Source organism: Alternaria conjuncta (genome assembly GCF_024043145.1).
Source record: "Alternaria conjuncta strain BMP 0040 chromosome Unknown scaffold_13, whole genome shotgun sequence".
In the NCBI taxonomy this organism is placed as follows: Eukaryota; Fungi; Ascomycota; class Dothideomycetes; order Pleosporales; family Pleosporaceae; genus Alternaria; species Alternaria conjuncta.
Window position 1 is genome coordinate 97608 of NW_026250102.1, and position 13462 is coordinate 111069.

The 13462-nt window shown below is 53.7% G+C and overlaps 3 protein-coding genes across 3 annotated transcripts; all 3 read left to right on the forward strand.

Moving 5' to 3' along the window:
* Window positions 1–553: 553 nt before the first annotated feature.
* J4E85_008332 (uncharacterized protein) lies at window positions 554–5905 on the forward strand (the record flags this gene model as incomplete). The annotated part of the gene is made up of 3 exons (XM_051472558.1): window positions 554–920; window positions 970–1975; window positions 2293–5905. 3 exons carry the CDS (start codon window positions 554–556, stop codon window positions 5903–5905), a joined length of 4986 nt encoding a protein of 1661 aa, XP_051323379.1.
* A 1158-nt stretch (window positions 5906–7063) lies between these two features.
* Window positions 7064–7984, forward strand: J4E85_008333 (uncharacterized protein; the record flags this gene model as incomplete). Its single annotated transcript, XM_051472559.1, has 1 exon — window positions 7064–7984. The coding sequence occupies one exon, from the start codon at window positions 7064–7066 to the stop codon at window positions 7982–7984; it is 921 nt and encodes a 306-aa protein (XP_051323380.1).
* Window positions 7985–8974: 990 nt separating this feature from the next.
* Window positions 8975–10324, forward strand: J4E85_008334 (uncharacterized protein; the record flags this gene model as incomplete). The annotated part of the gene is made up of 1 exon (XM_051472560.1): window positions 8975–10324. The coding sequence occupies one exon, from the start codon at window positions 8975–8977 to the stop codon at window positions 10322–10324; it is 1350 nt and encodes a 449-aa protein (XP_051323381.1).
* Window positions 10325–13462: the final 3138 nt, after the last annotated feature.

Sequence of the window (13462 nt, forward strand, 5' to 3'; positions counted from 1 at the left end):
CTTAGACGGTCACGATGCGTATGGGCTGACAAAGTCTGAACACAGGGAAGAAAGGTAAATTCCAGATGGCGTAACGAAAGAAACCACGTTGAGGGCAGAGACAGTCGTTCAGAGTAGAGGCGCAAGTCGAGGTATCCTTTCTCCTATCTCCGGCGAGGCATGCGGTCATTCTCGTGCTGTGTGCACCATGTCGGAAGCTTCGGAATGGTTCCGCGACAACGCAGAATGATTTGACTGCAATGCGATTACCATCGCCCGAAATACATTCGAGAAGATGAAAGCATATGACTACCAGTACTTACACACAATTCCCCTGATCCAACTACCGTGTATCGCACTTCGCCGCATACCCCACCTTTGCCGTCTTGTTCTTAGTAAGGATTCGCCAAGAAGCGTTGCAGATCCCTGTCACAGGCTCGGACAGCCCACCTAAAGCGCTCCAAAGCATGTCACATATCAGTCATCTCCGCCCTACCCTCTTGCGGCGTATATAGCTCCCCATGTGCGCCCCTCCCAATGTTTGCCCAGGACCTTCGAATCGACACTTCCCATAATGGCGCAAATGGCTAGGATACGGGCGGGTCCGGCCGCGCTGCGACGAGCGGCTGGTGGCAATCAGATGTCACGTCCGCTTTCACGACCGCTTGCACACCCGGCTACGCGACTGTGCATAGGCGCATTACGGACAAGATGCATTGCGACGAATGCTGCGATCCAGGAACCTAATGTGGATTTCCCCGCGAGTGTGCCTCCCGTTTCGGTGCCGGTGTCGTCGAAGGTGGATGAGCGGAGGAAAGCGATTAAGAACGCGAAACCGTTCTCAGATTTCTTGACGGATACGTTCAATCGGCAGCATGACTATCTCCGGATCAGCATCACAGAGCGCTGCAACCTGCGGTGTCTGTACTGCATGCCAGAGGGTGCGCTTCCAATATCCGTACAACAAAACAACCTGCTAACAAAAAACAGAGGGAATACCGCTATCACCCCCCGCCAACATGCTCACCACGCCCGAGATCTTCTACCTCTCCTCCCTCTTCGTCTCGCAAGGCGTGACCAAGATCCGGCTTACAGGCGGCGAGCCCACGGTCCGCCGCGACATCGTCCCGCTCATGCAGCAAATCGGCAGTCTGCGCCCGCGCGGCCTCCGCGAACTCGCCCTCACAACCAACGGCATCTCGCTGCACCGCAAACTAGACGCCATGGTGGAAGCAGGTCTAACCGGCGTCAACCTCAGTCTCGACACTTTAGACCCGTTCCAGTTCCAGATCATGACCCGCCGGAAAGGCTTCGACGCCGTCGTGCGCTCCATCGACCGCATACTCGAAATGAACAAGCTGGGCGCGAATGTTAAGCTGAAGGTCAACTGCGTCGTCATGCGCGGTCTGAATGAGCGCGAAATTCTCCCTTTCGTCGAAATGGGCCGCGAGAAAGATATTGAAGTGCGTTTCATCGAGTACATGCCCTTTGGCGGCAATAAATGGAGCGAGAACAAAATGATCAGTTTCCAAGAGATGCTAGACATCATCCGTACGAAATACCCCGGCCTAAGACCCGTCCCCGGACACAAAAACGACACGAGCAAGACGTACGAAGTGCCTGGTTTTGTGGGCAAAGTCGGCTTTATAACGAGTATGACGAACGATTTCTGCGGGTCCTGCAATAGGCTTCGCATTACGAGTGATGGGAACCTTAAAGTCTGTTTGCATGGTAATGCGGAGGTGAGCTTGAGAGATGTGCTGAGACAGGGTAATGGCGGCGAGCCTATTGATCAAGAAGCGTTTGAGCGTATCAGGCAGATTGAGATGGACAGACATGAGGGCCGGCTTAGCGACGAAACGGTGCTGGGCTGGGGCCAACGCGAGCGCGAACTTCTAGACGTTGTTGGAGCTGCTGTTAAGCGGAAGGCGGAGAAACATGCTGATCTGGACGACCTTGCCAACATGGAGAATAGGCCTATGATTTTAATTGGTGGGTGAATTTGGACTCCTTTTCTTCTTTTTCTCTTCACGAACAGTCACGGTTGGACGTCTGATGATACCACGGCGGTCACTGCATAGATGGCGTTTTGAGCGATTTCGTTTCTCTTGACTGCACTATCGCTTAGACTTGGATATCTGGCTATATACACCAATCACATATCCGATTCGTCCTCATCTGAGACCGTCCAGTCTGTGATGTATCTCGCTAACCTTATTCAGATAACACGCCCTTGTCCAGTCTGGATTCCCAATGGCCCGCGTTCCGAAGACGATCTTCCCACCACTCAAACCCCCTACTCCCCCGATCCAGCACACCTACCTCCCCACTCCCTTTCCTACCCAACCCATCCCACCCCACAACAACCTCCGTCCGCGCCTTCTCAACATCTCCCACCCCCTTCGCAAAGAAAACCTACCAACTCAAACGCCTCGCCAAAGCAAAAAAGCTCCTAAAGAACATTGACACATCAAGATCCACAGACGCCTTCGGCGTCCAGCGGTTTCTAGAGGACGTCGAAGCACCAAATGAATCTGAAAACCTCCTGAGGGATATCGAGAAGAAGATTGCTAATCTACATCGTCGGATCGTGGAGGTTGAGAGGGGGACGCCGCTGGCTTCTACTTCTAGTGATGGAACGCGCGCGCCGGTGATGGTGGTGGAGTTGGAAGAGACGGATTTGAGGGAGGCTAGTGCGGATGCGTTTGATGCTGTTGGTACTGCTGTTGGTAATGGGAACGATAATGCGACGGGACCAATAAAAAGGAAAGGCAAAAACGAGCGCGAACGAGCCCGAAGACGGGAACAAGAAAGGTATCGAAATGAAAAGATGAAAGAACTTGGAATGCTATTAGCAGAATACAAAGCCCAAGCCGACGTCGTCAAAGCGGAAGCTGAGAAAACGGCTGAGATGCGAAAGCGACGCGAAGTCGTCCTAACCAAGAAACGCTTACTACTTCGCCAACTACACCAACACGAAGAGGAGGAGCGGAGGGCTAGTCTCGTGCGTAGAACGAGCCAGGAAGATAGATCGGGTGGTTTGGGTGGTTTGCCGGAGGGATTCGAGCTTGATGATGTACTCGATGATGCTATGAAGAAGGTTAAGAAGATGCCGATGCATCCGCCGAGGGAAGAAAGGGTGTATAAAGAGAGCGTGGTTAAGGACGTGGATGTGCCGAGGGCGAAGAGGTTAGTTAGACCGCCGGGGTTGGGGGCTGTGAGTGTGTTGAAGAGGGGGGATGAGATTGTGGGGGATCCGATTATGGAGAGGGAACGAGATGGTGCTGGGGATGTTGGCGTGACTGAATCGACGGAGGAACAGGCGCAGACGACTACCAGCGAATCCACCGACGAGCCCACCATAGGAGAGCCAGTCGAAGATGTCGCCAGCTCCGTTGCAAACGCAGGAGATCCCTTCCCTCCCGCCTCTGGGTGGGTGGGAGAGGCGGAGGGGAGGAGGTGGGGAGGAGGAGGGGTGGAGGAGGAAATCATCAGCGGCGACGTCGTCTCATCCAAATCGCTTCAAGAAAAGATTCCGATGACTGCTAGCAGATCGAGCGACAAGTCCACACCACGCCCACTCTCATCTCCACCGGCCTCCAAGGATGACCTCCGCCTCCAAATCCCCCCCTCAGGCATCGTCCCCATCGACGCAGACTTAATCCTCTCCCTCGACGCCCCCGTCCCGCACCTCCAAGCCCAAATCCTCGCCCTCCGCAACCGCCTCAAATCCTCCTACCCCCGCATCGACAACCTGCCCTACGACGTGTGGACCTCCTCCAACAAACGCACTTTGCAAACCTGGCTTAAAATCTTAATCAGTCGGTGGAACGCGCGGTTTGATCATGTTGATGGTACTGGTCAGGTGGATAAGCGCATTGTGGATGAGAGGGTCAAGGAGGTACTGGATAGTATGGTTAGGGAACATGATTTGGGGAACGAGGCGGCGGAACGTATGGCGGTGAGGTGGCATGAGGTTTTTGGGGGGAGGGGCGGGATGGGGGGGGATGCGGAGGGGAGGTTGGATTGGGAGGAGATGGAGGCGGGGGGGTTGGGGTTTTTGGGTGTGGAGAACGAGGATGGTGGGGGTGAGGTGCCAGTGGGTGGGGTTGGTGAAGAGGTGGATGTCGAGAAGAAGAACGCTGTGTCTGCGCCTGTGAGGATGGCGGGGAGTGGTGTGACAACGAACGGGGTTATGGGTCGCAGGATGTACTCGACGTCGACGAGGAGGGGCTTTTGGTCTTGGTCGAAGATTCTAGGGACGGATGGAAAAGACGAGAAGAACGGGAAGAAAGAGGAGGTGAAGCAGGGACCCACGGTAGACGCCAAACCAGACAGCAAGACTCAGCCTAAGCCCGCTCCTACACCGAGCGCCGAACCAATCGCGAAGATCGATACGAAGATGCACGAAAAGACCAACGTCCAATCAATCGCCAAACCAGACGTCAAGCCCGACCCAAAGCGCCAACCCAAGCGCCCCGCAGAGTCCGTCCCACCAAAGCCCGACGCCAAATCCGACGCCAAAGCAGACACAAAAGATGACGCCAAACCCGACCCTCGCAAAATTAGAGAAGACTCACCTCGGATGCATCGGCCTCCCGGTCAGGGCGTAAGTAAGACCGTCTTGCGGAGAAAGAGGAGGCAAGCTCGAGAACGAGAAGGTGGGGAGGCACAGATGGACGTCCAAGAGCAAGGGATAGAAGATGAAGGACGACAGCCTGGCGCACATGAACATGCACAAGGACGAGCAGGAGAACTCGAAAGCCAACAGCCGCCCCAACAGCCGCTAACGTTCGAACGCGCAATCGACAACTTTCTGCAATACCGAGCGGAAAGCATCAAAAAGGACGAGGAAGGCTTACCTAAACCCGTACCACGGACCCACCAAATCGTTCCTAACCAAGACGCCGACACCGACACCGATAAACCAGCCTTCGTACGCGCCAAGAGACCCCTCCAGTCCCTACCTGAACTCAGACGCTCGAGGCATATTGAATGGAGAAAATTGGAGCGGACAGAATTGCCCGGGCCGCCTAGACATATTGTGAAGCCCCCGACAGACAACAAGGGCAAGGCTCCAGGAACGAAGTCGCTGCAAGACTTTTTGGATAGCATGAATGAGGTCGCTGCGCATTCGCCTTTTGAGGCGGAGCCGAGACAGCAGACTCGTCCTTTGTCGATGCTGGAGGGGGAGATGGAGGTACCAGTGCAACAACCATCCTCCGCTCAACAACCCGTTTCACAGACCAAACCCACCTCCTCACAATCCCAACTACAACAATCACAACTACAGCAATCCCAACCACCCCCCTCCCTCCCCCACCTCACACCCTCGGGATCCGCACACATGGTCTCCGTCTCCACCAAGGAACACACCACCCGCACCGCCATCGCCATCGGAACCGTGTATTTCACCAACGCCGTGCCCCTCCGCCTCATCCGCTCAAACGCCAACAAGAAAGGAGATGTGTTGGGTACATCGCGCATAGCCGGCATAATGGCCGCGAAAAAATGCCCAGACCTAATCCCACTATGCCACCCCATCGCTCTCACACATGTTAGCGTTGAACTCCGCCTTTTTGGTGATAAGTGGGATCCGCGGACAACAACAACAAAGGAAGGGGAGATGGAGGGGATTATGGGGGTATTGGAGAAGACGGAGGCGTTGGGCGGAAAGGAGAAGATGAGGAAGATGGGGAAGATGGGTTTTGGGGGTGTGAACATCGAAGCCAAAGTCCAATGTACAGGCCCCACGGGTGTGGAAATGGAGGCCCTTACGGCGGTTATGGGCGCGGCGCTTAGTGTGGTGGATATGTGTAAGGCGGTGGATAGGGCGCAGAGGGTGAGTGGTGTTAGGGTTGTTATGAAGGAGGGGGGGAGGAGTGGGGGGTGGAGGGAGGGGGGGTGGAGGAGTTGGCAGGAATGAAGAATGATGGAAGGGGGCGAGTGTAGGATTGTGTAGTTTGTAAGAATAGAGGGGTGTAATTATGTGTGGTTTAGATGTCTGTGTTGATGTGACACTCTCTACTGTTTTGACTGTTACTTCGGCGTTTAGGGATGCGTGTAGATGACTAGATACAGCATTGGCTTGGTGTTCTGCTTCTCTCTGCGCTTATGGAGAATTGGCAAGGTATCCAAGGGCTTCGCTTGCGAGTCTCTTATAAGTTTGGTGATACTTGGTTGTCTTGACTGTCCTAAAAAGGCGGATAAGACAGGAGAGCTATTGAGAGCGGCATTTACCTGTACATGCACGCCCTTCAAGGCCAAATTTGACCTCACCACAGCAGTGCATGAGTCACGATAGCTATTTTAATGCGAAAACCCCTCCAGACGATACTAATTGTAGTATGAATTGTGTAAAAACCTTTCTTAAAGGGCGTGTATATATAACTGATCAGTAATCCAAAGCGGAGTGTAGGCATGACTCCGTCGGCGCCTTTGCGACTCCTGTCAGCCTTGCGTACGCACACATGGCCATGCAGTCTGCCATGGATGGAGGGAACGCGCAATACCGGAAACTCTATCATGCTCTGCCATGGCGAATAGCTCGAGCTGACATGTGAAACAGACGCAGGTAAGGCACCAGACGATCTCAGGGCAGCGATAGTGGCAGCCCGATGTGTAGCGCGCCACGTGATTGGTCGTCGGACCCCATATGCCGTGTAGTCCGTGCGGTCCGGGCAAGGGTTCAAGCTAGTGACATCACTTTCTCAACATCAGTGGGGGATGGCCTCGAGACGTCACTCGCCCGCGCACCTCGACTGCGCGCGATCTCCAGCTGTTCTGCCGCTATGAGTATAGAGCCAGTCTTAGGACCCTGAGCGCTTGAAACTGCGGGTCCCAAAACAACGTGTTGCATGCTACCGTAGAGTTTGTCGGTGTGCCCTCTTTATAGGGCGCATCGCGCCTTCCCAAAGCAGGGTTTGCCTGAATTGCGCCAATTCAAGACGACGACTGCCACGCAATTTCCCTCATCACTGCCACCAAGCGCGCCATTATAGTCCTCTCTTCCCGCATCAACCGCACCTTCACCACCACACCGACCTCACCATATGCGCTACTAGACAGCGACCTCATCCCCGCCATGACCAGCGTACTAAAAGGCGGCTTCGGCTCGCCCAACGGTGCGCCATTAATCGCGACCAACTCCGGCACCGAGTTCGTCAACACCGTGTGCCCACTCAAGAGCGCCCTCGATGGCTACGACAACACGCTCCCCTGCAGCAAGCAGAAGATCCACGTGCCGCAGAACTTCGCCGACGCCATGGCCATCCGCGAGGAAGTCTACGGCGAGCAGGGCGTGCCCCTCGAAGCCGAGTTCGACGAAGACGATGCCCGCAGCTGGCACTGGGTCGCTTATGCTTCCGTCGCCACACACTCAACCCACCCTCCCAAGACACTGCGCCGCTCCGACTCTGGCAACACTCCAGCTGATGACGCCCGCCGCGCCTCAGCCACCGCCACCCGCGTCCCCGTTGCGACAATTCGCCTAATACCCCCGCCCCACGGTCCAAACAAGTACGTCGAGGACGACAAGACGGACAAGCATGCCGACGCAGACCCACCGGGTGAGGAGCAGGAGAGTACGCACCCGCCTGAGCCATACATCAAGCTCGGCAGGCTGGCAGTACTAGCGCCCTACCGCAGTCTCGGCCTCGCGAAGCTGCTCATCAACGCCGCCCTCGACTACGCGGGGTCAAATCCTGATCTCATCTACCGGCCTCCGTCTCCCACCGCGCTGGAGATGGCGCAGATACTCGGCAACAACAAGGAGCGGGAGATTACCTGGCAAGGCTTGGTCATGATCCACGCCCAAGCCAACCTGCAGAGCATGTGGGAGAAACACGGTTTCCACGAGGAGTTGAAGAATGATGATGGCGACGTCGAAATACCAGCAGAACCCCACTGGATCGAAGAAGGCATCGAGCATGTTGGCATGTGGAAGAGGCTGCCTATTGAGAAGAGGAAGAGGTTGTCGCTTTCCTCCCTGGAGTCGGGTTCTTAAAAGTTTCATTTCGTTTCCTTTTTGCTTACGCGTGTTTGATAGGTTCTGGCTGGGAGACGTTCCAGTCCCAAGGATCTACGTCAGGCCATGATGTTCACGCTCATTTCACGTACGGAGGATTCAACATTGCTTATACCCCACACTGCACGATTACGACGATACGGCCGGATTTCAACATTTATCTGTTTTTGCGAATAGAAGAGGATGAAGAGGGAAGGCAAGACATAGAGGCGTCATGGTACATGGCTATAGACTAGTAACGATCCTTCCACTTCTCGCATCTCATCCACGTATTCCTTTCCAAGAGTCCCGCGCCGTTTTCCCTTGTCTTTCCATTCGATTTCTGTCTTTTAGCGTACATTCACGTCTTGGTATTCCTTCACTAGCCCGAAATTGGAGAAGCGAACTCGGGTCCTACGCAGTGCCTGTTGGTATACATGTCGGCAACTTTTTGCCGTGCGGGTACTACTCGGCTGGTGATCAAGACGACCATGTAGGATACAGACAAATGACCATAGGAGTAAGAATTAGGCTTCCCGTCCCCCACCAGTGCGACCATGCACCGACCACACACCGGCCTCGTCACATTCACGGAACGTGGGCACAGTAGTACAAACGACGCACTAATATACTTCCCGCTGTCAGAAACATTTCACTAAATGTTTCCACTAGATCAAGTCGCAACTCGGTACGTAGTGGTGGAGGTGTCTTCCCTCTGCTTTTGTGCGTCTGTCATTCTGTCCGCTCATCCTATACTGCCGGCCTTATTATATTCAGGAACGTTGGCACAGTTGTACGAACGACACACTAAAGTTCTTCCGCTCTTGAAACCTTTCACTCGAAGATTCCACTAGATCACATCGCAAACAGAGTAATCTGGTACCTCGCATCCTTCCCGTCTCCTCCCTTTTCCTACCACGTCACATCACAACGGAAACCCGCTGCTGCTCCACTGCTTCACCAATATCACTTCGCACCACACTCGCTTCAATGTCCTCAGACACCCCCACCAAACCCGGTTTCAAGGCCCCTCTCCTCAAGCTCCTCCGCCTTTCCACTCGACCCGTCGTTATGCTTCCGTTCCTGGGTACCATCGGCCTCGTCCTCGTCATCACACTCACAGTGCTTCTACCGCAAAATGTCCACTCCATCGAAATTCCCGGCGCAGACAACAACCACAACTACCAAGTCGCCGTCTCCCACTTCCCCCTGACAGATTCGACAAAGAAAGATCCTTACCGCCCGGATGAAGACCGTAGGGTCATGGTCAGCTTGTACATGCCTGTACCCAGGAAACAGTGCTCTGCAATGGGCACGCAGGAGTACATGCCCCCGCAAACTGCGAAGATAGCAAACGAGCAGTTCATTGAAGGCAACGAGCGTGACGCAGGTGTCTTCGAAACAATGACATACTCGTCTTGCGTTGGTAGTAGTGGTCGTAGCGGCGGCGGCGACGTCAGCAAAGTCCCCGTCGTAGTCCTAGAACCACACGTCGACACAAGCCGACTCATGTATTCGACAATGGCGCGCTACATCGCCGCCAACGGCGCCGCAGTCGTAGTCATCGACCACCCTGGCGACGCGTCAATCGTCCAATTCACATCCTCGCGTACCCGCGATTTGGAGATAGTGTATAACAGCGGGACGGTGCCTTTGTCAAATCTCTCCCCCCTCACGCAGTATAACGAAACAGTAAAAGCCGCAGTCGAAACACGCATCTCCGACATCGCATTCACCCTCAGCCAAATTAACAGTACCTCTTTACTCTCGCGCCAATTCCCCTCCCTGCACTTCACGGGCTCTCTAAACACGGATGCCTACGGTATCATCGGCCACGGTCTCGGCGGCACAGTCGCAACCTCCCTCAGCCTCTTCCCCACCCTCCTCTCCGGCACCAAGTCTCCAACCCCAAACTCCCCCACCAACCTATTCTCAATCAATCTCTCCGGCACACCGCCCCCTCTCAACACCTCCACGCAAAACACCCCCCTCTTCTTCTTCGGCCGCGCAGACTTCCGCCGCGAACACGACATCAACTGGCCGACCACGTGGTCGCACCTCACGGGTCCGGCTACAGAATTCGATCTCGATGACTCTGCTATTTTCGATGCGAGCGACCTGCCTCTTATCGTTGAGCTAGCGCGGGAGGAGGGAGGGAAAGAGGGGGCGGTGGGAAGGGGGTTGAGTGGGAATAGACCGGCGGAGGGGGCGAGGGCGGTGATTTGCTTTTTGGAGAATATTGTTAAGGAGATGGTGGGGTTGGAGGGGCAGGGGAGGAATGTTGGGGATTGTATTAGGATGTTTGAGGGGGTTAGGCCGTATCCTGGGTATGGGAAGTAACGGGGAGATAATGCCATAGTACGCTGGTTTCGCTAGTAAGGGCTCGAGACTGAGTTTCTACGTTTTAGACACATGATTGTTGCACATACAAAGGTGGAACACTGCTGTTGTTTGGGAATGTTGCGCTCGAATTCAAGATCGCGCATAGTATTCATGTGTCGCTGGATCTGTCTGAGCGTCGCTATGTCCTATTCCTGCACTACCCTTTTTGAACGCTTCTTGAATGTTGTTTCAAACTGTGTGAGATACTCATCGAACGCGTCGGTGAAAGAATCGATTACGAAAGCCTCTACCGTATCGCGATTGGTCATTATGTAATCGGCCGTGCTTCCATACATTTTCGGTGCGCCAGGTCGACTGATGAAGTCCCCCAGTAACTCCCATACTCTAAAGGAACGGTTTGAAACTAAGGCAACTATAGGTTTGATTTTCTTGTCCGTACCGTTTTCGAGGTCATACTGACCGAAAATTGCCTTGAGCACCAGAGACAAACTCCAGGCCGAATATTCGAGTAAACAACTTTGAGCTGATGTTGGTTGTATGGAAAGATATCCCTGGTTCAGTTCGGCTATCCTGTCCCTCATCACTGCGTCCATCCCAAAAATCACCGCCATCTTTGCGGGAATATATGGCTTCGGTAGGAGGAAGCGCTTGACTTGCTGATGAGACTCCAGGGAAGGTTCGTGATCGGTCACTGTTGTCGTTGCGTATTCCAATGTAAAATCGTCCCTTTGTATCTCCAAGAGCGCCGCTCCTATGTAACCCAGCCGAAAAAATCGAAAATTTTCAGGCAACAGGCTGGATGTACGCGAGAACAAGCTCGACAGGCACACCTTCGCATCTATGTCATCCGATTGCCTTGCTTTGTTGGACCTGCGGGTCTTGGGGAAAATCTCGCGGTACATGTGGAATATGTGATGCTTAAAAAAGTCCAACAGATTCTTCTTCGCACGGATGTCTACCATGGGATCATCTTCCATATTGGAGATTCCCTCGTACCAAATGTTGAGATAAGTTACCAAATCGTCGTATCGTTTGGTAATGAAGAGTCTTTCGAAGCGCTGCAAAAGAAATCGATGACCAAGCCGGTGAAGACCGCGATAGAAGTCTAGTGCGTCTTTCAAGTATGGCCTGAAGAAGCATATTGCCTTCTTCCACCTGACCATGCTGAAAGAGTAACTCCAAAATATTGCCGGATCAGCAAGATCTGGGACGACTTGTCTGACGTGTAATGGCTCCAATATGTCTAAAAGATCGCGAACATGAAGAGCGAGTCTTGACGTGAGGTTTGAAAAAAATCGACTTGTGAAGCCATCAAACGTCAGAGGGGGCAAGCCGTCGTTCAATTCGAATTCCAGTGAGCGAGGAAGGCTGGATGCTAAGCTGGCGTCCATCTCCGAGACTGATAGTCCTCCCGGTGGTATATCGATGTAGATTGACATCTCAGAAAACTTTGTCCGGATGTTGCACGTAAACTTGGGTAGCACAGTGAGATCTGAGTACATCTTCAAGATGTTCTGGCACCGAAGGCAAACACCATGAGCACCGATCTCACACTTTGAACCGAGTCAGCGACAGATGCAGGCCTTTGCTGCCAAAGAAATTACATACCTTTCGTTTGCTGAGTCGACATCCAAAGCAGGACCATTCACTCTTACTCTGACGCTTACTATAGGTTCGTGGTTGATTGCTTTGTCGCTGACGGTCCGCTTCTGGGCTTGTATGGAACTGAATGTTGTCCACTGCCCCACCAGATCCTGTACCCCTGTCGTAAGGGCTAGTCGAGATGCTTTGTCTCGATTTGCCACGCATCGCTTTTCCTCTGATCACGCCCGTAGGGACTTTGGAGCCGATAGTGCCGGTCGTACCGACAGTGGTCGTGGTCGAATAATTGATCGTCTGAATTGGTGATAGCTCATGTGCTGTTGCGGCGAATGAATGATCAGCAGATGAATCAATGTTACCATCCCACAAAGGCTTTGCAGATGGATCTGTCGTATCGTGAACGTAATCGTTAGTTGCGTTCGTTGGTAGCTGGCTTGCAGTGATAGCCACCGCTCCGAAGTCGAGCAGTGGGAGGCTCTGTTGATTGGAATGAACTTGTGTAGTAGCAATGAAGGAGGAAAGATGGCCTCCTTGATCATATAGGCTCAACGTAGAAGGCATGGTGTCGAAATTGGATGCCTTTAGGGCCGTCGGAGCAAGAGATGATCGCTGGCCATATGCCGAGTGTTCCAAGGCATTGTAGTCGAGGTCTCGAGCGTTGTTGAAGGTATTGTACTGTTGGCCATACCCTCCGACATGATCGCATGCGGAGTTCGGATAAACGTTGACCTGCGTCAATTGCTGTGCAGGACACGAGCCGGCGTCGACCCCGTATGCACTGGTATTTTGGTCCAAAATCAAGCCGTGATTAGGTATCTGGGCAAGGCGAACGGGCACGTTAGAAGTATCGTAGACCCCAGCATATTCTGTCGCGGCCCCATCGGTCGCTACGTGTGGAAAGCTAGCCGGTGCCTCTTGTACGTGTGAGATCGCGGGAATCGCCTGCGCCTTCTCAAGAATCTGGTAGCGCGCTACTTCGTGCTGCCATTCTACTTCAGCAAGCCGTCGCTGGACGTCTTCAGGTAGGTTTGCCTTAATCGCTTGGGTGTGTCCTGCGGGTTCCGCAAGAAGCTGATCAGGTTGGAAGGGCACCAGCGATGTTGGCTGAGGGACGTATTGTAGGTCGATGCTCGTCGATGGATCATGCAACCCCAGTGCACTGCCTGGTAGCGGCAGAGGGTACGAAACGTCGCAGTGAGTGGGTGCTTGCTGCGGTATGTCGGGTGGTCGGTAGATCCATTTCGTAGTAGCTTCTTCGGGATCTGCGACGAACTCTCGGGATTCCATATTGAGTTGGCTCGCAAGCGTTTGCGATAAATGGGGTTCTCTCAGGCTCTTTCAGATAACGAGGCAGGAGCAGTGAGGTGCTAACAGTGTGTTGCACGGCCAGGGAAGTGTGCGACTGAGCAATAGTACTCAAAGAGTCGTGGTAGTGAGATGGAAGTCGACATGTTGATGAAGCGCTGGCAGCCCTGTGCTCTTATGCCGACGAGACGAACAGCGAATGTGTTGATTGACCGGCAGACAATGAGG